The sequence below is a fragment of the Gallinula chloropus genome, assembly GCF_964237585.1.
Source record: "Gallinula chloropus genome assembly, chromosome: 32".
Lineage (NCBI taxonomy): Eukaryota > Metazoa > Chordata > Aves > Gruiformes > Rallidae > Gallinula > Gallinula chloropus.
In genome coordinates this window covers 2,377,455-2,397,836 of record NC_140117.1, presented here as the reverse complement: position 1 = coordinate 2,397,836, position 20,382 = coordinate 2,377,455, and the positions used below count along the sequence as shown (strand labels likewise).

The 20,382-nt window shown below is 54.8% G+C and overlaps 4 protein-coding genes across 4 annotated transcripts in view; 2 read left to right on the top strand and 2 right to left on the bottom strand.

The window, feature by feature from the left end:
• The window catches only part of LOC311202952 (class I histocompatibility antigen, F10 alpha chain-like), a gene marked incomplete at both ends in the record, with an annotated part of 133,247 nt that overhangs the window by 19,486 nt on the left and 93,379 nt on the right, over positions 1–20,382 (top strand).
• The window catches only part of LOC311202881 (butyrophilin subfamily 3 member A2-like), a gene marked incomplete at both ends in the record, with an annotated part of 70,624 nt that overhangs the window by 935 nt on the left and 49,307 nt on the right, over positions 1–20,382 (bottom strand). Inside the window, 4 exons of the mRNA XM_084277529.1 lie at positions 221–253; positions 1,186–1,290; positions 1,540–1,821; positions 2,170–2,517. Coding sequence (XP_084133655.1) covers positions 221–253; positions 1,186–1,290; positions 1,540–1,821; positions 2,170–2,517 — 768 coding nt within the window. The remainder of the gene's footprint in view (positions 1–220; positions 254–1,185; positions 1,291–1,539; positions 1,822–2,169; positions 2,518–20,382) is intronic.
• On the bottom strand, positions 5,769–8,361 carry LOC311202884 (leukotriene B4 receptor 1-like; the record flags this gene model as incomplete). The annotated part of the gene is made up of 2 exons (XM_084277532.1): positions 5,769–5,812; positions 7,392–8,361. 2 exons carry the CDS (start codon positions 8,359–8,361, stop codon positions 5,769–5,771), a joined length of 1,014 nt encoding a protein of 337 aa, XP_084133658.1.
• Positions 16,832–17,767, top strand: LOC311202883 (olfactory receptor 14C36-like; the record flags this gene model as incomplete). Its single annotated transcript, XM_084277531.1, has 1 exon — positions 16,832–17,767. One exon carries the CDS (start codon positions 16,832–16,834, stop codon positions 17,765–17,767), a length of 936 nt encoding a protein of 311 aa, XP_084133657.1.

Genomic DNA, 20,382 nt, shown 5'->3' with positions numbered 1-20,382 from the left:
AGGGGGGAGATGGCCCCTCTTGGCCCCACTGATGGAGCTCACAAAGAGTAGGACAGGCCAGAACACAGCAGGGGAACAGGCCAGTGCCGTGGTCTGGGATATGGAGGTCACAGACAAACCGAGGTGTGTCCAGCCCTACGCAGAAGGCCAGTCCACATGCCCCTTGTATATGAGGAAAGGGAGCAGAACCACTCAGAGCAGCAACCAAACATCCAATTACCTGGATTCTGGGGAAGCAGAAACTTTCTCCAGACTGCAAGGAAAGAGGAGAGCTGATCAAATCCCTGAGCTGGTCCCCAGCAACTCTGGTCAGGTCAAAGGCTCCATCCCTGTGTTGTCTCCACAAGCTGCCCACCCTCCCAGGAACATCACCTTGGGCTTTCCCAGCCCCAGGGATGCAGGGATGGAGAGGATGGGAGAGGAGGGAAAAGGCTGAGCACAGAGCACCAGAACAGGACCCCACAGCTATCAAAGAGGGACTCACCCAGTGCTGCATCTCGTTCCTCTGGAAAGCAAGGAAAAAGAAATATTTGAACAGTTGGGACACTTATTCATCCCATAACTTCAAGAGCACAGAGAACTGGGGCAGACTCAAATTGCAGTTTGAGAAGTTCAGAAAGCCACCAAACCCCAGGAATGGGTCCCTCTACCAGACTCACCCAGTGCTGCATCTCGTTTCGGTGCAAACAAAACCAAAAAAAGATTACAACTACTTCCCCATGGCTCCTCCCACAGGAACAGAGATCAGCCTGATCCCAAAATCCTCTTTGGGGATTAGGACAAAACTGCCATGGTCCCTGGAATGGCTCCCTGACAGCCTATCCTTCATCAGCAGACTCAAGCTCTCTGGAGTTAATCCCTAATGTTAGGAACTACCCAAAGCCAAGTCCCTCCCTGGGCATCCTGTGACAGGAGGTTGTTCTGGTAGAAGGGGCCAGAAGGACTCACCCAGCTCTCTGGACAGCAGTACTGAAAAGCAAAGCCAGAGGAAGAGAAAGTCAGGAGAGCAGCTTGCGTCCTCAGTGGGAACAGTTCAAGACGGTCTCTGGCACATTCCCACCAGCCAGGTGCTTTGGCCATGCTCCCTGACCTCCATCCCACACCCCATCGTGACCTCGTCCCTTTTAGTCCTTTTCCCAAAGAGCTTTTTAATGAAGGCAACATGTCCCTGGGGGGCAAACGTACCTTTCCTTTTCCAGAGATAAGTAGCAAGGCCAAGGAACCCAAACAAGAACACAAGGAGCACGCCCAGACCGACCATCCAGGGATGGGCATCACGGAAAAAGGGAGCTGGGAAACAAACAGATCCACAGGGAAAGGGACCAATTTACACTGATGTCCATGGGGAGAAGGACCCAGAGACCCCCACCCCACACCTCCCAGACCTTGTCCCGTGAGACCTGGCCTCAAGGGGACAGAGTCCTCCCGTGCCCCCACACCCCCACACTGCAAACCAAGCCCAGAACAAAGCTGCTCCAAGCAAGGCAGCCACTCCCCGCCCTGCTCCAGCGCCGCAGGGGCTGGCTGCAGCCGTCTCACCGGAGATGCGCAGGGACGCCTCCTGCTCCTGGGCCAGGCGGCTGTTCCTGACCACACAGGACCAGTTCCCCTCTCTGGTCCCTGTCACCACGATGGCGTCTTCGGTGTCAAACAGGCCCCTGGCATCAGGGGAACGTCTCTGGGAGACCGAGGGGACACGGTGCCCGTTGGGGTCTTTCCACAGCACCTCCGGTTGCGGGAACCATCCGGCCGATCGACACAGCACCCGGATGCCTCCGGCCTCGTAACCCTCCAGAGAGAGCTGAGGGACAGAGCCTGTGGCTGGGGAAGAGCCCGGGGTTGGGGTCAGGGAGGGATGGGCTCAGCTCCAAGGCCACAACCGCATCCCTGAGCAGACTGACCACAGCTCCCACCAAACTCACCCCAGCCTGTGCAACAACCACCCAGCATTGATGCCCAACAGCCCCAGATCTCCCCCCAAACCTCCCAGCACAGCAAGACTGAGCTGCCCAGCTTCAGCACCTCCAGGCAGCATCTGCACCCCCCCAAGGCTGACAGACACCGTGCCAGCTCCCCTGGGGTACCAAGAGATGGGACATGGGTCTAGGAGGGACATATGAGCCCAAGAATACCATGACCACCCCTGCAAACACTGCATCAGACACAAACCTGAAACCTCCAGATATACCGTAGCTTCTTCATAAGAGTCACCATGGGTCACAGTGCAGACGTACTGACCATCATCAGAGGGTCTCAGCCCAGAGATTCGCAAGTCCAGGCTTCCATTGGAGAGACCATCTCTGGCCAACTCTGTCCTCCCAACATATTCCTTCATCTGGTCCCTGGACACATCCTCCCCATGTCGGTAGTGGTGCACCGTTTCAGAGACCCTGTGCCGGATCCACCTGATGTCCCAGCTCTGAGTTTCCACGGCTGGGGACAAGTGACACGGCAGCACAACGTCCTGCCCCACGGTGCCACGGAGAGCATGGCGTGGCCCCACCACTCTGAAGTCAGCTTGGACATGGAGAAGGACACAGAGACACGGAGATGGCGCCTACGTTAATTGAGGGTGTTGCAGGCCAGGGGTGAGCTTGGCATGAGCTGGGCGCGCTCCATGCTGTGGGTGTTGCTTTGCCCTCCCGTGGTCCAGAGACTCCAGGGAAACTGGAGCGAGAGGACAGGAAGGAGAAGGAGGTTTCCCAGGAGAGGAGCCCTCCTCCAGAAAACAACCTCCACCCCAGCAAGGCCCGCTGAGAGACACAACAGCCAATGGAAAGCAAAAGCATGCATGGCTGAGCTCTGAGCTGGGCTTTTCTTGCCCCACAGCAGCTCCCTGCCCCACATCTGCCACATGGTGTGGGCAAAACCCCCCCACCAGACTTGCAGGATTCCTACCTGATCCCAGCTGGAGCATGTGGAGAGTGACCCAATACCTCAGGAGGCCGCCGGGGCTCACCGGGAGCCACATCTGCAGCTGCACCGGAAAGGAGGGAGAGGAAGGGAAGCAGAGGAGGGCAATGGGTGTCACAAAAGAGATCTGGCAAAGAAGGGCTGCCCCTACCCCAAATTGGCTCCGAAATCCCAAGAGCCCCTGCACCAGCACCCTAACAGCACATGAAACCGGTGCTCAAGGGCAGGACAGGACTGCATACGGCTCCTCTATTCAGTCCCTGCTCTGCCCCACTACCCCTCTCCAGGAATTATCCCAACTCCATTACTGACTGTGAATGAAAGGAAATATTGTAAATACCTTTCAGAAGGAGAAGTTGCTCTTGGGATGGAAACGAGTTGCTGGCTGCAGCTGGCTGATGAAAAGAATGGAAAGTTCCCTTCTTAGAGAATTATCATTTCTGTGCAGGACTTGAGGTCCCACCCATTCCCCTCCACATTCTGCCTCACTAAACCCCCAGAGAAAGACAAGTTGCTCACTGGGTGGAACCGAGCTGCCAGGTGCACCAGGCTGATCAAGACCCGACCCTTTCCCAGTTTCAGAATTCAGTTATGGGAGTGTGACTTGTGGCCCCATACCCCACACAAGGAGCTGAAGTTCTGCCTGCAGGCACCAATGTCCACAGTCATAAAATGAAGCTTTAAGCAGGACCCAGGTACAAGAGGGTGAAGGGAACTCAACCCCCTCCGCATCCCTGCCTGGGTGCAGGTGCTAGAAGTGGCTGTTCCCAGACCAGCGCCTCTCCCAGCAGCCTGTGCTGGGGAACAGCACCCAGCGAGGTTTGGCACCTCAGGAAGTGTTTCCCCTCCCAAAAAGTGCTGCTGTCTTTGTGTGTGACCACCGTTGCTGAGGCAGTGAGACAACCCCGACCAGAGCCTGGGGAACTGTACGTCTGAGTCAGGGCCACTTGGTCCATCTCTGGGGGTTTAGGGGTCCCAGGACATTGGTTTGTTCTGGAGGAAAAGGCTGAAAACCGTCAGCCCCAGGAGTTGAAGGAAGGGGAAATGTTGCCTCTTTCGAGCGACGGAGGGAAGTCAAGGATACGCTCAATATGAGTGATCAGCAGGCTTCCATTTATTATGGCTAACGGCTTTCTGTTATACTATCGTTAATACATATTAATTGTCACTAATGCATATTATAATTGTCACAATTTGATTGGTTCTTGGTTAAAGGTTACATCACACATCTTGCGGTCTGGGAACGGTGCTTCTTTCTCATTCTCAGGAACAGCAGATCCTTGAAACACACCTCTTGTTTCTACACCTTGTTCCTGTGTAACATCGCTAGGGAGAGAGTTCAAGGATATTGTCTTCTGAGAGGAGAGCCAGGCCGCCGGCAGGCCCACTGTCCTCCTTGCCAATTTTTCCTTTTTAGTGTCTGTGTTACAAGAACTGCTTTTTGAGGTCTCTGCAAGGGCCCTTTGCAGAACACTCAATGAACATGACAGTAACTGTAAGACAAGTACCATAATTACCAAATCCAATAATCCAAATTTGACCATTGACAATATGCATCCTGAAATTCCCCAGTCATGAAACCAATTGTAAGTGCCTTGATACCTTTGCTGTTGCATTTGTTTGTTTTGCCAATCAGGAGTGTCAGGAGTGCAGATAACATCAGCCTCACGTTTTCCTACAGGCACCGATTGCAACCTGTGACCTTAGGCTGTTCAGAAATCATTATTTCCCTAATTTTCATTTAGCACAAACACATGCATTTTTCAAAGACTGTCAGATCATTCAAAATATCCCACAGCAAAGTTCATAGTCCACTGTGGCTGCAGTTGGAACACTTGACTTCAGTTACTGGGATCAGGATCTCGTCCTGGTTCATGCAAGCTCGATTTCTTCTGGATCCACAGCTTTATCCACTTGGCTCCCGTATCTGTAATGACACAGGCAGATCTCCTTCCCAAGTTAGTACCTGTAAATTCATTCTTAATAACACTTGACATTGACTTTTCTCTCTTCCCCCCCCCCCCCCCCTTTTTTTTTTCCAAGCCTTCTTTTAAACCTCCTGCATGGTTCACCATTGGAGGTACCAAACTGTTCTGTGACAGACAGCACTTGGACCTGGTGGAGCGCAAGGACCCGCCACACAGTCCCGTGTTCCATCCACCTCCCTCCGAGACTTGAGGGAGTTCCTTGAACTCTCTCCACCACCCACTTAGTCTCACATAAACTTTTCCCCAGTAAGTTCCGCAAGTGAGTAGGAATCAAAATACCCTGATGTAAACATTTTTCCCGTTCTGATGCCATCTTACATGCCCAGGCTGGGATGAGCAGCCTCTGCAGAGTGTCTTGGGCGTCAGGAGACAGTGATGGATTGATGAGTTCGCTGGGGATTGATGAGGTGTGGGTGGGAGTGGTGGATATTGAAATGGAATGTGTCCCTGACCTGATGGTTGTCGAAGCTGATAGTTGTCCATCTCCATAGGATTCTTGTCCCACTGCTGAGGTTCCTTGTCCATGGGGGCAACACTGCTCGGTGCCTTAGTTGGTGATTCTTCATATAGGTAGTCTCTCTCTCTCAGTAGGTTTTCGGGTGGGTGAGTGGGCAGTTCTGCAAACCCTTTCCCAGCAGGGCATGCCATCGCCTGCTCTGCTTTTTCAGCTTTTCAAGGACAGGCTGAAGTTGTTGATGCCAGTTAACATTTTCAACTGCTTCATGGGGTGTTTTTAGGCTCAGTAAAAGTTAGAGGTAAGCAGATACTAAAGGCAGTCGGTTGTACGTTTGTTTCCACATTTTTCCTTCCAAAGGTATAATAGTGGGGGAGCGGCGCAGGCCGTGGTGGCAGATTTACGCGCACTACTCACTCCTCTTCCCACTCAGTTCTGACAGATTTATCACTTTGGTCTGATAACACGGCATTATTACTTAGCACAGTAACCGGGGTAGGTGAAAGAGCACCCAGAAACAAAAACACATTCTTCATAGTAGATTTTATCCCTTTTTAAATCGGTTCTGTAGAATCCAGAACTGGTGCTAAAGCTGCAAAGGCTGAAGTAGCAGCTACACATTCCGCTAAAGTCCTTTTACTTAATTTCCAGAGAGTTAGTAACGACTTAGTTTCTTTCGCCCGAACTGAGGGTTTGTCAAGGATTTGAGCTCCAATAGCATCCCAAGTAGGTAAATCAAAAGCGCTGTCAAGGCTTGTTATCAGTTTTCTTTCTTCACTCCACAAAAAGGAGGGGTTTTAAAGACTTTTCATAATTTTTAGTCACTCTCTTAGACAGCAGATTGTGGAGGAGTTTCAGTACCACTTCGCCTTTTTTATCGAGCGTGTATTCCCCATGCTTGTCAGTGGTGGGGCAAAGGGTACTGGTGCCTCACAAGCCCCTGATGTTTTAAGTGGTTCAGCTGTTACTGATAGTCGAGTTGGGGCGGTAGGTACATAATCGCTTTCCAAGACTAACTTTCCAGGCTTATCCCCTTGATTTTATAATTGAGCAGACGCTACGGCTGCTATGTGTTTGGTTGTTTTTTTTTTCTTGAGCTCCCTCTTACAATCTATACCAGGAGCATTACGCTTTTCTAAAAAGCATTTTAATAAATCATACACCACTGTCTGTCAGCCATTTAACCCCGTGCACTGTAGCAGCCTTTTCCACAGACTCCGGTGGTGCGTGGCCAGCAGGACCCATCTATACGGTCGCCTGAGCGCGAAGGTAGTTGATCTGCCCTGAAGATACAAAGCTGCCTTTTCTTCTTGTGCCTCCTGGGCTGCACAGGACCGGAACCTCACTCACTCTCCGTGGGGCTGTGGCCGCAGTCGCCTGCTATCAGGTCCGTTCTCACCGTCTTTCAGGTCCCTGTTTGGGCATCATTTGTTGTGATGGAGGGAAGTCAAGGATACGCTCAATATGAGTTATCAGCAGGCTTCGATTTATTATGGCTAACGGCTTTCTTTTATACTATCGTTAATACATATTAATTGTCACTAATGCATATTATAATTGTTACAACCTGATTGGTTCTTGGTTAAAGGTTACATCACTCATCTTGCGGTCTGGGAACGTTGCTTCTTTCTCATCCTCAGGAACAGCAGATCCTTGAAACATACGTCTTGTTTCTACACCTTGTTCCTGTGTAACATCGCTATCAAAATACTGACCTTCTTCTCTATCATTTGCGTTGGGATGGTGCAAGGCCTACTCGTACTAATAAGTTACACAGGAGACTGCTTGAACAATTGCTCCATAGAGCCATGGCCTTGCTTCTCACGTAGCCACTCTTCCACACAGAGGGAAGGGATGTGTTGAGATGTGTTGAGTTGTGTGTTGGGGTTGTGTTGGGGTGTTCGCTGTGTCCACCCACCCGCTTCCCCATCACGCCCTCCCCATCCCACCCTCCCCACCCCCCTCCTCCTCCTCCATGGTTGTCCCCCCCTCTACCACTGTTGTCCTTCCCTCCCCCCTCCAGCTCCTCCCCCCACTATGGGTCCCCTTGGCCATGGTCCCTCGGGAGCTGCCAGCAATGGCTGAGATGTCCAGGAGCCGAGGCAGGAGACCCCCGCTGGCACTGTGGCGCAGCCCCCACCCCACACAGGCGTACAGGAGGGGGTTCATGGCGCTGCTGAGGAAGGCCAAGGCAGTGGCCGGTGGCCGAATCACCTTGGAGGCTGCCTCCAAAGTCCCACCACCACCTTGTAGGACCCCTGCCACCTCCAGCAAGCTGGCCAGGTGGTAAGGTCCCCAGGAGACAGCAAAGGCCACCACCACGGCGGCCACCAGCCGGAAGGTCCGACCGCGCCGGGACAGGTGGGTCTGGCGTAAGCGGCGCACCAGTAACCCATAGCCAATGGCCATGGTGGCCAACGGGAGGGCCCAACCCAAAGTGGTCTCCAAGAGGTTGTGGGCCACCAACCAGCCCCTCGTGCTGTGCACCCGCTGGCAGTGCCCCTCCTCCACCCGCAGGAAGACGATGGATGGGATGGCCAAGATGGAAGCCACCAGCCACGTCAGGGCTGCCATCCCATGAGCCAATCGCCTGGCGTGGCCCCCTGGGGTCACCACCGCTGCCACCGGCCTGGAGACCGCCAAGCAGCGGTGGAGACCCAGGAGGGCGATGAGGAAGACGCTGACGTACATGGCGGTGGCGCAGACATAGTGACACCCGCGGCAGACGGCCAAGCCCATCTGCCATTGGCCGACGCTCAAGGCCTGGAGGTAGATGGGCCCGGTGAGGAGGGTCACCACGTCGGCCACGGCCAGGTGGAAGATGAGGAGGACGGGGACAGTGCGCCTGTGGGCGGCGGCATAGCTCCAGAGGACCACGGCATTCCCGGGGAGCCCCACGGCCACCGCCACCCCCAGCAGGGTCATCCCCACCGCCGCGCCGGGGATGCGGGTGGCCGTGGTGTTAGGGGGTGACAAGGTGTTGGCAGGAGGGGACGAGGACATCATGGTGGGTGGGGAGGAGCTGTGGGGAGATGGGGACACAGAATCTTCCAGAGAAAACACAGGGCTCCCTCCATCCATCCATCCATCCATCCATCCATCCATCCATCCATCCATCCATCCATCCCTCCATCCGTCCATCCATCCCTCCCTCCCTCCCTCCCTCCCTCCCTCCGTCTGTCCATCCATCCGTCCATCCATCCTTCTCTCCACCCCTCTCTTGCCCCACCTCCCATCCCTCCACCCCACCTCCTGCCCACCCCAGGCCTCCACCTCACACCCCTCCTTCCTCCTCCCCCTCTCTGAGGTGTCCTCCTTTGCCTCTTTTAACCCTCCAGGATCTTCCTACCTTGGCATCCCCCAGACCTCCCAGTTGCACCCTCCCATCTCCAACTGGGCCACCCTCCCACTCACCTCCACACCTCCAACCTCCCAGTTGACCCCCCCAGACATCCCAGTTGTCCATGCAGACCCCCAGTTACCCAGAAACACCTCACAGTGGGCCACCACCCCACCCATTTTCCTTCCAGTTTCCACCCTCAGGGAATCCCAGTTTCCCCCCAGACCTCCCAGTGAGCTCACACCACACCCCCACGTGTTCCCACCAAACCAACAAGTCATGTTCTAGCCAACGTGTCCCAGGTCTCTTCAGTGTCCCTCCCACTCCTCTGCAATGACCTCCCACCCCACCCACCTTCCCTCCTGTACCTTGGGGACTCACATGCCCCTTCCCAGAGGTCCTGGCCCGGGTGGTGGACCTTCTGTGTCCCTGACACGGGTGGTGGCCGGTGACGGCTCAGTGTCACTTCCCCTCCACCCAGCTCCGGGCAGGAAACACTCATGCAAGAGGAAGGAGGGAGGAAAACCGCAGGGGAGGAAGAGTATCTGCGGTGTGGGGAAGGACCATGGACCTTAAATTGTCCCCTTGTGTGTGGGGGAGGAGGTGGCAGGAAGGGTGGCACTGGCAGGAGGTCCCCCAGTAAGGAAGAGGGGTGTGTGTGTGTCTGGTTGTTTCATCACACGGCTGAGGAAGAGATGAGAACACCCTGCGGTGGGCTGGAGGGGACAGGGGAGGTTGGCTTCTACTCACAGTGTGGCCAATGGGCCTTCTCTTCCTTTCCATCATCCATCCATCCATCCATCCATCCATCCATCCATCCATCCATCCATCCATCCATCCGTCTATCCATCCATCCAGTCATAGAATGGTCTGGGTTGGGAGGGACCCCAAGGATCACAGAGTTTCAACCCCCCTGACACAGGCACGGCCACCAACCTCCAGGCCTGGAGCTGCACAAGGTTGCCCAAGGGGGCATCCAACCTGGCCATGAACACCTCCAGGGACGGAGCATCCACCCCCTCTCTGGGCAGCCTGTTCCAGCCCCTCCCACTCTCTCTGGAAAGAACTTCCCCCTAATATCTCATCTAACCCTTCCCTCCTTCAGTTTCACTCCATCCTCCTTGTCCTGCCAGTCTCTGCCTTCAACAAGCTTTTTCCCCTCCTGTTTCTCTGCTCCCTTCAGGGACTGGAAGGCTGCAATGAGGTCCCCCCACAGCCTTCTCTTCTCCAGGCTGAACTCCCTCAGCCATTCTTCGTAGTGGAGGTGTTCCAGCCCTCTGATCATCTTTGTGGCCTCCACTGAACCCTCTCCAACAGCCCCACATCTTCCTTGTATTGTGGGCCCCTGCTCTGGACACAGGACTCCAGATGGGGCCTCATGAGGACAGAGTAGAGAGGGACAATCACCTCCCTGTCCCTGCTGCCACCCCTCTTCTGATGGAGCCCAGGATACCATCGGCCTTCCAAGCTGCAGGAGCCACTGCTGGCTCATGTGAAGTTTCTCATCCACCATGACACCCAGGTCCTTCTCAGCAGGGCTGCCCTCAAGGAGCTCTTCTCCCAGTCCCTGTCTGGGATTCTTCCAGCCCAAGTGCTCTCCCAAAGTTCAGGCTCCTGATCCCACTCTTTGCCAGGCCCACATTCCTCAAGATCACAAACTCAACCAGGGCATGGTCAGTGCAGCCCAGGCTGCCTCCAATCTTAACACCTTTAATGATCTCCCCCATGTTGGTGAGCACCTGGTCCAGCAGTGCATCACCTCTGGTCGGTCTGTCCAATACCTGAACCAGGAAGTTCTCATCTATGGACCCCGGGAGTCTCCTGCGTCCCTTGCAGGTCACTGTGTGATTTTCCCAGCAGATATCTGGGTGGTTAAAGTCCCCCATCAGGATGAGTGCCTGTGACTGCAATGCCTCCTGCAGCTGGAGGAGGAAGGCCTCATCAGCAGGCTCCCCTTGATCAGGCAGCCTGTGATAGACCCCTATCACCAGCTGTCCATTATTAGTCCCATCCCTAGTTGTGGTGGTTTGGCCCTGGCTGGAGGCCACCACTTCCCAGGGCAAGAACCTGCACAGGCTGAGTTTGGGAGCCAAGAGAAAAGAAAGCAGCTCTCAGGGACAGCTGGCAATTAGTGGCACTGTCACTAATAGAAGTAACAGGACAGTGGTGTGAGGGAACTGATGATGATGATCCAAAACTCTTTCATTTCCTTCCTGACAGTTGCTCTGTATCTCTTGTCAGAAGGTTCAACCTCTGGCATGAAGCTTTTAGGCACGTGTGCTTGGAGACAGTGGATTTCTCTGCCTTGACTGGAAAGGGAAGACTCAACAATTGCACCCAAGGAGTCCAAAGCCAGAGGAGACCATGCTCAGCCCTGCCCTGTGGAGGCACATGCACTGTGCTCCACAGTGAATGAAAAATGATCTGATGATGATCAGAGGTTGCACCCAATGATCTCTCAAGGACCCTTCCAACTCCTGTGATTCTGTGATTCTGTGATGGAAAGGCTGTAGTGTCTGCTGGAAGAGATTCCTGGGGCCCCAATATTTTGGGGCTGTCATGGATTTGGCTGTTCAAAGGAGATTATGTCACTTGTGTTGTCTCCCTCTGTGACTGGAGGGAGCTCATGAACACAGCATGTGACCAGCTGTGCCCAAAGACAAAGAGAGTAGGGGATGGGAGGTGCTTTGGGGCACTTTAGGATCGGTGTTGGCCACAACAACGTGTTTTCTGTCTGCTTGAGGCTCTCCAGTGTGCAACGTGGATGTTGGCAGAGGTAACGTGGACCCAAGCAAAGCTGAGAGGCATTGGTGTGAGGGGCCACACTGTGCAGCCACAGCCTTGAGCACAGAAAGCTCTGCTCTTAAAGGGGCTGCTCTGGCTCCCAGGTGGCTGATGAGAGAAACAGTGACATGGAGATGAAGGATGCCCACGAGGTGTTGAATACAAAGTGTCTTGACTTCACTGCACAGCCAACTGCGTTTGGAAAGCTCTGGATCAGTGTCCATCAGAGACCACTGATGTGGCTGGGCGTGGGATTGGAGAACAAAAGAGGCCTCAAGAAAGAAGTGATCCTTCTGTAGTAATTACTGAAACCTTCTCCCTTTGGCCACACTTCTGAAATCTTGCTAATTAACCACAGGAGAGCCAAGCAATTAAGAACCATCACCCCTAGAGACTTGGCTTGTTAGGGTGTTGGGCTTGTTAACGAGCCCTTTGGTGACACATCCCCCAACTGCAAGTATCTGACTGCCCTGGGAAGGAAGAAAGCAAACACCCAAGTTTCTGAGAGTGCCAGTGGACTCTGTTGAGGACCACCACCAAATACAGCATGGGGGGAGACCAGAAGAGCTGAGCTTCCTTTGGGGTCTGGCGAGGGAGGAAAGCAGAGCTGCTGGATGCCAGTGGAAAGTCAGACACTGAGGTGTCTGTGCCAGGAGTGGATGTGTTTCCCTGTGTGTGATGACCCAGCCCCAGTCCCTGTCCCCTAAGAACGGGGATCCTGTCCCACATGGGATGTTGGGGTCCCTTCCCAGAGACAGGATGATGTGGAGGTGCAGGATACTGAGCACACAGCAGTGGTAGGTAGCACACCTCCCATGCTCTGTAGAGGGTCCTCAGAGCTCCCCCAGTGCCACCCCTGCCATGGGCAGGGACACCCTCTACTAGCCCAGGTCATCCCAAGCCCCATCCAACCTTGCCTTGACCAGCTGCCCCAAAGGAAGTTCCCAAGAACACACCCACCCCGCAGATGTTGTCCAGTCTCTATGTCTGGTGGCACATACCTTTAATTGTTCTCTAGTACCTGCACATACCTTTGACCACCTGAACAGAGGAGAGAAGAATCCCACCTCCCATGGGCTCACGTCTCCTTCCCACCCCAGGACCCCCAACCAAGGAAAAGGTGCCTCAGCTGAACCTCTTCCCTCAGTAGGATCCCTGCCTGGCACTCTCTGGGTGTCCTGTCTCACAATGGGACAAAGGAAGTTGCTACTTAGACCTGACTCTGCCTCTCCATGGGGCTGTGAATCATAGAGTCATTAAGGTTCGAAAAGACATCCAAGATCATCTAGTCCAACTGTGAAGACACACCTCTCCTCAGTGGGCACAGGCGATGTCTGTGATGACTTCAGCCTGTTTTACAGCAGGTTCCCCTGGAGCCTGAGGGACACTACAAAGGATCCCAGAGGGCACAAAGTGCCACTTTGGGCTGCTCCTCTGCTGCTGAGCTTATCCAGGCTCTGTGGATGGAGGAAGCTCATGGGACACACTGCAGAGAGACAGCTCTGCCCAGGAGCATCTCCTCTGCGCAGCACCGCAGAGCCACAGGCTCTGTCTGTAGGCAGCAAGGGGAGAGGAGCAAGGAAGGGAGAGGTTAAAGGTAGCGTGGGGCAGGAGGGAAAAACCTTCTCTGTGCTTGATATGGTCAGACTGCAGCTGTGGGCACTAAACCTGCTGGAAGTATCCCCAAAGGGTGGAACATCACACAGGTATGGATCCTTTCCCAAGGACTTTCCCCTGGCTTAGAGGGGAATGATGTGCTCCAGAGCAGGGATCCCCCACTGTCCCAATTCATGGGACCAGGAGTAATGGCTCTGTTTCCCCAGGAAAGGCTGCAGGGCTGTGATGGTGTTTGCCCAGGGGTGCCTGGGGTTGTCCTTCCTGTCAGGGTCCCTGCAGCACTGCAGGGAGAAGCTGCAGGTGGCAGGATCAACCCCTCAGCAGTGCAGGGCTGGGTCCTTCCTCTGTTGAGAGGTGCTGTGTGATCAAGGTACGTTGCTGTGAGGATCTCTGCAGAGGGTCCTGCTCAAGAAGGATGCCAAGGCAGTGTTCACCTGGAAGGGAAGGGTCTCTGCTTTGAGCTTTGGCTGTGTGGGCAGTGTGACATGGGAATTTTCCAGAATTTCTCAGTTCTGCAGAAGGTGCTGAGACCCCATGGCTTGTTAGGAATTGTACAAGCTTCTCCTTTGCCCTGCACACACAGAGGTGCCCCCAGGTGGGGCTCCAGCCCTAGGAGGTGTCTGTAAAGCTGAGCTGAGGGGTGGAAACTGTGAGCAGTGGATGGAGAGTAAGTGGCAGGGGAAGGGATTGAGAGGGACCAGTCCCCAGAAGTGCTGTGGGAGGTGGATTCATGAACTTGCCATCCCTGGGGGTGCAGATGCCTTCCCTGGTCTCCTCACTCACACATTCAAGCCCCTCGGTCCTCACTGTCACAGTGTTGGGGTTTAACCAGGTCGGCAGCTAAAATAACCACTCAGATGGTCACACACCCCCCTCCCCCCACAGAGGCTTTGGGAGAGAATTGGAAACAAACAGTTAAAACTGTGAGTTGAGATAAAGACAGTTTAATAGGACAGAAAAGGAAGATTAAGATGATGATGACAATGGAACATGTCAAAGAAGTGATGCACAGCACAACACACATGCCACTGATGCTCAGCTAGTTCACAAGCTGTGGTCCTGCTGGTGGGAGAGCAGGAGAAGCCAAAAACATCCATGTCTTGCCTCACCTCAGCCTCAACACCCAAAATGTCACCATGCTACAAGCGATACTCACATCCTAAATGTGAACCCCAGCACCAGACCAGCAGGAATATCATCTTTCTCCCAGGTGAAGTCAGGACACACAAGGACATGGCTGTGAGTTGCCTTCCCAGCAGCCTGACTGTCAGGGAGAAGAATCACCCCAAAGCCCATGTGTGTCTCCCAGCCCCACACCCCTTGACACTGATACTTTGGGATGTTCCACTCTGGTCTCTCCAGGCCTTGTTCTTGCTCCTTGTAGTCTTGGGGGAGAGGAGTCAACAGCAGTTACAACACCAATGGTGTTGAGGTAGCCATTGAGGGAACCCACCTAACTCCCGTGCCAGGCCCCAGGGCTGTGGAGGGCTGGGAATGATTTGACCCTCCCATCAGAACACCCCACCTTTAGGCCAACTGCCTCTTTCTCTGAGGGGTCCTTGTTGACCTGAATGGTGCATTCAGGATGCCAGAGGGATGGGATGTCATCCAGAGGGATCTGGACAAGCTGGATTGATGGGCCTGTGGTGGGATGGTTTGACCCTGGCTGGAGGCCAGATGTCCAGCAAAGTCATACTGTCCCTCCCCTTTTCAGCTGGACAGGGGAGAAAATAGATATTGAGAGGCTGAGGAGTGGAGATAAGGACAGGGAGAGATCATTCTGCAATCAGCATCACGGGCAGAACAGACTCAACAGAATGAAGGACAGAAAACTCTCTAATTGCTGGCCCTGCCCTGCACCCCCAGTGACACCAGAGTCAGGTGATGAGTGACTAGATCTTAAAGCAACTCCCCCACCCCTCCCTTCTCAGCAGACTGCACTTTAGCCAGGATTTTACTCCTTCTTTCCCCACACTGTGGCACAGGGAAGGGCAGGGACTGGGGGAATGGGGGTTTTGGTCAGTTCATCACAAGTTGGTTTCCTTCTTGGCCAGGGGGGCATTCATTCCTCACCCCCTTCCCCTGCTGCACCGTGGGGTCCCACCCATGGCAGACAGTCCTCCATGAACTTCTCCAATGTGAGACCTTTCCCACAGGGCTTCAGCTCTTTACCAGCTGCCCCAGTGTGGGTCACTGCTGTGGGTGCAGTCATAAATCACAGTCTCTCTCAGTCCCAGTCCTCCACAGGGTCACTGGCCTCCCCCCAGCAAACCTGTTCCAGCACAAATCTCTCCCTTGCTCATTTCTGTGTTTGTCTCTCTCCATGGGCTGCAAGTGCTGGCAGGGTCTTGCTCCAACATGGGTCACAGCATCTCCTGTCTGTCTCCCCCTGCTCCATCCAGTGTGGGGCCTCTCCATGGGCTGCAGGTGGGGTCTGGGCCTTTTCCATGGGCTGCAGGGGGACACCCGCTCCACCATGGGTTTCTCCACAGGCTGCAGAGACATCTTTCACTCTGGCACCTCCTCCCCCCTTCCCTGGCCTTGGTGTCTGCAGTTTCTTACATCTTCTCACTCCCTTCACTGTGACCATCACTGATGGGCTCGGCCTTGGTCAGCAGCAGGTCCGGGCTTGAGCCGGCTGGTCTTTGCTCTCTTGGGCCTACAGAGAGCTTCTGGCTGCTTCTTGCAGAAGCCACCCCTGCAGCCCCCCTTCTCCACCAGAACCCAGCCAGGCAAAACTGCAACAGCTGTCTAGAGAGGTGGTGGAGGCCCCATCCCTGGGGGCATTCAAGGTCAGCCTTGATGAAGCTCTGAGCAATCTGCTCTAGTTACAGGTGTCCCTGCTCACTGCAGGGGGGTTGCACTAGATGACCTTTCAAGGTCCCTTCCAACCCAATGCTTTCTGTGATTCTGTGACCTCCAGAAGTGCCCACCATCCAGCAGTCCAGTGGAGAAGAAACCCTGGGGCATGGAAACACTGCTGAAGGTTGTCTGTGGGGAGCTGCAGTAAGCCCACCACATCCCTGGCTGAGAACTGAGACCCTCATAAACCCACCACCAGGCAGGTGAGGGGTTTAGAGGTGTGAGCTCGGAAACCAGCTCCCTCTGCCCTCAGTAGTGTCCAGTTTCTTCTTAGAGGAATGTCTGGATGCCCCTCATCTCAGAGAGGTGCCAGTGCAGGGCAGCTGGGACAAGGAGTGATGGACAGTCTGGCTGTCCTGACACTGCATCAAAGGACAGTCCCCTGCATCACGTGATGCACAAGATTTCACTTGGAGTGCAGTGGACATGCCAGGGCTTTCTGCCTTAGAAGCAGTCCTCAGCTGGGTGGGGCAACTTGAACTGAAGAAACCCAAATCTGCCCCCTCCCCAGCCCTGCTCTGCCAGCTGTCAAACTGGAGAACAATGCTGAAAAGCTCGTTGATCCCTTGAGTGGGTTTGACCTGAGATCCCCCCATGTTCCTCTCGACCTAGTGATGCAGGGCAGGACTGGCTTCTCCAGAGCCTGCAGCAGCCCCACCTCTGTGCAGGGGATCCAGGTGCCCTCTGTGTATCACTCCTGGTAACACCCTCAACCAGCACCAGGCAGAGCAGACGCCTCTTGAAAAGAGAGGGGCATTTTGGGAGGATCCCATGGGAACTGGGAGAGGTTGTCCTCTGAGAAGTCTGCTGTGACTTGTAATTCCGTAATTCTATTTTCTTCCTTGCACAGGTCCCCATGTGCATGTGGAAAAAATGTGCAACAGCAGCTCCATCAGCCAGTTCCTCCTCCTGCCCTTTGCAGACACACGGGAGCTGCAGCTCCTGCACTTCTGCCTCTTCCTGGGCATCTACCTGGCTGCCCTCCTGGGCAACGGCCTCATCATCACTGCCATAGCCTGTGACCAGCACCTCCACAGCCCCATGTACTTCTTCCTCCTCAACCTCTCCCTCCTCGACCTGGGTGCCATCTCCACCACCCTCCCCAAATCCATATTCAATTCCCTGTGGGATGTGAGGGCCATCTCCTATGCAGGTTGTGCTGCCCAACTCTTTTTCTTTCCCTTCTTTATGTTAGGGGAGTATTTTCTTCTCACCATCATGGCCTACGACCGCTACGTGGCCATCTGCAGACCCCTGCACTACGGGACCCTCCTGGGCAGCAGAGCTTGTGTCCACATGGCAGCAGCTGCCTGGGGCGGTGGGTTTGTCACTGCTCTGCTGCACGCTGCCAACACGTTCGCTCTGCCGCTCTGCCAAGGCAACGCCCTGGGCCAGTTCTTCTGTGAAATCCCCCAGATGCTCAAGCTCTCCTGCTCAGGCACCTACCTCAGGGAAGTTTGGTTTCTTGCAGTCAGCGTCTCTGTGAACTTGTGGTGTTTTGTGTTCATCGTGGTGTCCTATGTGCAGATCTTCAGGGCCGTGCTGAGGATCCCCTCGCAGCAGGGACGGCACAAAGCCTTTTCCACCTGCCTCCCTCACCTGGCTGTGGTCTCCCTGTTCATCAGCACAGCCGTGTTTGCCTACCTGAAGCCCCCCTCCATCTCCTCCCCACCCCTGGACCTGGCGGTGACTGTTCTGTACTCGGTGGTGCCTCCAGCAGTGAACCCCCTCATCTACAGCATGAGGAACCAGGAGCTCCAGGACGCGATCCGGAGCGCGATGCCACGGACATGTTTCCAGCAGTGGTAAAGTTCCTGCTTCTTTCTCCAGGGTGCTCCAGGTGTCTTCCAGAGCAGTTTGAGCTTGCTGTCTTCTCTTTATTGTTATTATAATTACTTCTGTGATAATGGTCCTACCAGAGTGTCAATGTTCCACCTGCTTTTGCCAAGGCACACCCCTCTGGAGCCTCTATAAAGATGTTAGAGTGTGGGTCAGAGCTGAACCTCTCGCAGCATCTCTGTCATCAGACAGGATCTCCTCTGTGTCATGTGTTAACAACGGGTTCATCTTCCAGCAGGCATTCCAAAAGTAGGCATCACCGACTACGTTGTGGCCAGGACGGTTGCTCTGCACACCCGGAGTGTTGTTTCCTCAACACCTCTTGGCCATGCTGTGACCGTTAAGATTCTGGACTCTTCAGTGTCTAGTGACACTGGAGGTGATGGCTGGTGACACTGAGTGGCATATCCGTGGCTGTCACACACTGGAGGGGGCAGATGTCATTTACAAGGAGCTACTTGGAGATGCTGCACATGGGTCAGGACAACCCCAGCACAACAAGAGGCTGTGCAGGGGCTGAGAGCAGCCTGAGGAGAAGGGTTTGGGTATTGGTTGATGAGAAGCTCAACCTGACCCATCTGTGTGCGCTGGCAGCTCAGCAAGCCCACTGTATCCTGGGCTGCTTCCCCTGCAGATAAACCAGCGGGTCGAGGTGGGGGATTCTGACCCTCTGCTCTGCTCTGGGGAGACCCCCTGGCAGCGCTGCATCCAGCTTGGCAGTCCCCAGGACAAGAAGGACACACAGAACTGTTGGAGTGAGCCCCGAGGAGGCCACAGAGATGATCCCAGAGTTGGAGCTCCTCTGCTCTGGATCCAGGCTGGGAGAGCTGGGCTGGCTCAGCCTGGAGAAGAGACTGCTGCTTCTGGAGAGACCTCTGACTTGGGAGACCTCCAGTCCTTCAAGAGGCTCCAGGAATGCTGGAGAGGGGCTGATGACACGGGCAGGGAGGGAGAGGCCCAGGGGAATGGCCTTCAGATGCAGGAGGGCAGCTGGAGAGGAGCTGGGAGGCAGAAATCCTTCACGGGGAGGGGGCAGGCCCTGGCACAGGTTCTCAGAGAAGCTGGGGCTGCCCTGTATCCCTGTCAGGGTTCAAGGCCAGGTTGGATGGGGCTTTGGGTACCTTGGGCTAGTGGAGAGTGTCCCACAAACCATGATAACTATTAATGTCTGCAACAGGGCAGTAATCTACCCAGAAAATGCTCCACAGTGTTTCCCAACCAGGTGTCTTCATCTCCTGGAGGTTTTCCCAAAGAGGTGGTGACACATTAGGAATTGCAGTAAAGCTTTTACATCTTTGTCAAGGATTTAACCCTTTCATCATCTCCCTGCCATCTCCCCTGGTGTCCTACCATTTCCTTCCTGTGTCCCCATCTCCCCCTCATCTCCCTGTCTCTTGTGTTCTCCTGTGTCCCCCCAATCTCTCTCATGTCCTTGAGTCCCTCTGTGCCCCCATGTATCCCCATGTTACCCTGTGTCCCTGGTGTCACTCTGTGGCCACCCATCCCTCCCATGTCACCCTGTGTCCCCCCATGTTCTCCCTGTCCCTCCTGTGTCCCATATGTCCCTCCAGTGCTCTGTGTCCCCCCATTCCCTCCCATGTCTCCCCAATCCCCTGTCCCTCCAGTGTCCCCCATGTCATGTCCCCTGTGGCCCTGCCATGTCCCTTCTCCCCCTCCCACCGCCCCCATTCCTCCCCCTGTGATAGGTTCTCAGTACCCAACATCCCTCAGACACCTGTTCAGGTGCTCCAAGCATCTCAGCCTGGGAAGGAGGATGCTCTTCTGGCAGGTGATCTGCAGGTCCTGCCTTGGAGCTGGGGCTCAGCGGCTCTTCTGGGCTCACACTGCCCTCTCCTGACAGTTCAGTGTGGAGACGTCCCCAGAGCTCCTTCAGCACTGAGACCTCCAGTTACAGAATCACAGAATGCTCTGGGTTGGAAGGGACCTTTGAAGGCCATCAAGGCCACATCATGTCGTGTCCCGTCCTCCACCCCCAGTGACCATGGACACCTTTCACTACATCATGTTGCTTGGAGCTTCATCAAGCCTGACCTTGAATGTCTCCAGGGATGGAGCCTCCACCACCTCTCTGGGGAAGCTGTGCCGGTGTCCCACCACCCTCAGAGGGAAGAACTTCTTCCTCATGTCTCATCTAAACCTGCCCTGCTCTAGTTTAAAACCACCACCCCTCATCCTATCGCTCCCTGCCCTTGGGAACAGTCCTTCCCAGCTTTCCTGTAGATCCCTCCAGGGACTGGAAGGAGCTATGAGGTCTCCCTTGAGCCTTCTCTTCTCTGGGCTGAACAGCCCCAACCCTCTCAGCTGCCTTTGTAAGAGAAGTGCTCCAGCCCTCTGATCATCCTTGTGGCCTCCTCTGGACCTGCTCCAAGAGGTCCGTGTCCTTCTTGTGCTGAGGGCTCCAGAGCTGGATGCAGCACTGCAGGTGGGGTCTCAGCAGAGCAGAGGGGGAGAATCACCTCTCTCGAGCTGCTGGCCACACTTGTGGTGATGCAGCCAGGATGGGACTGGCACATCACTGGGTCATGTACCCCAAGTCCTTTTCCACAGGGCTGCTCTATCCCATC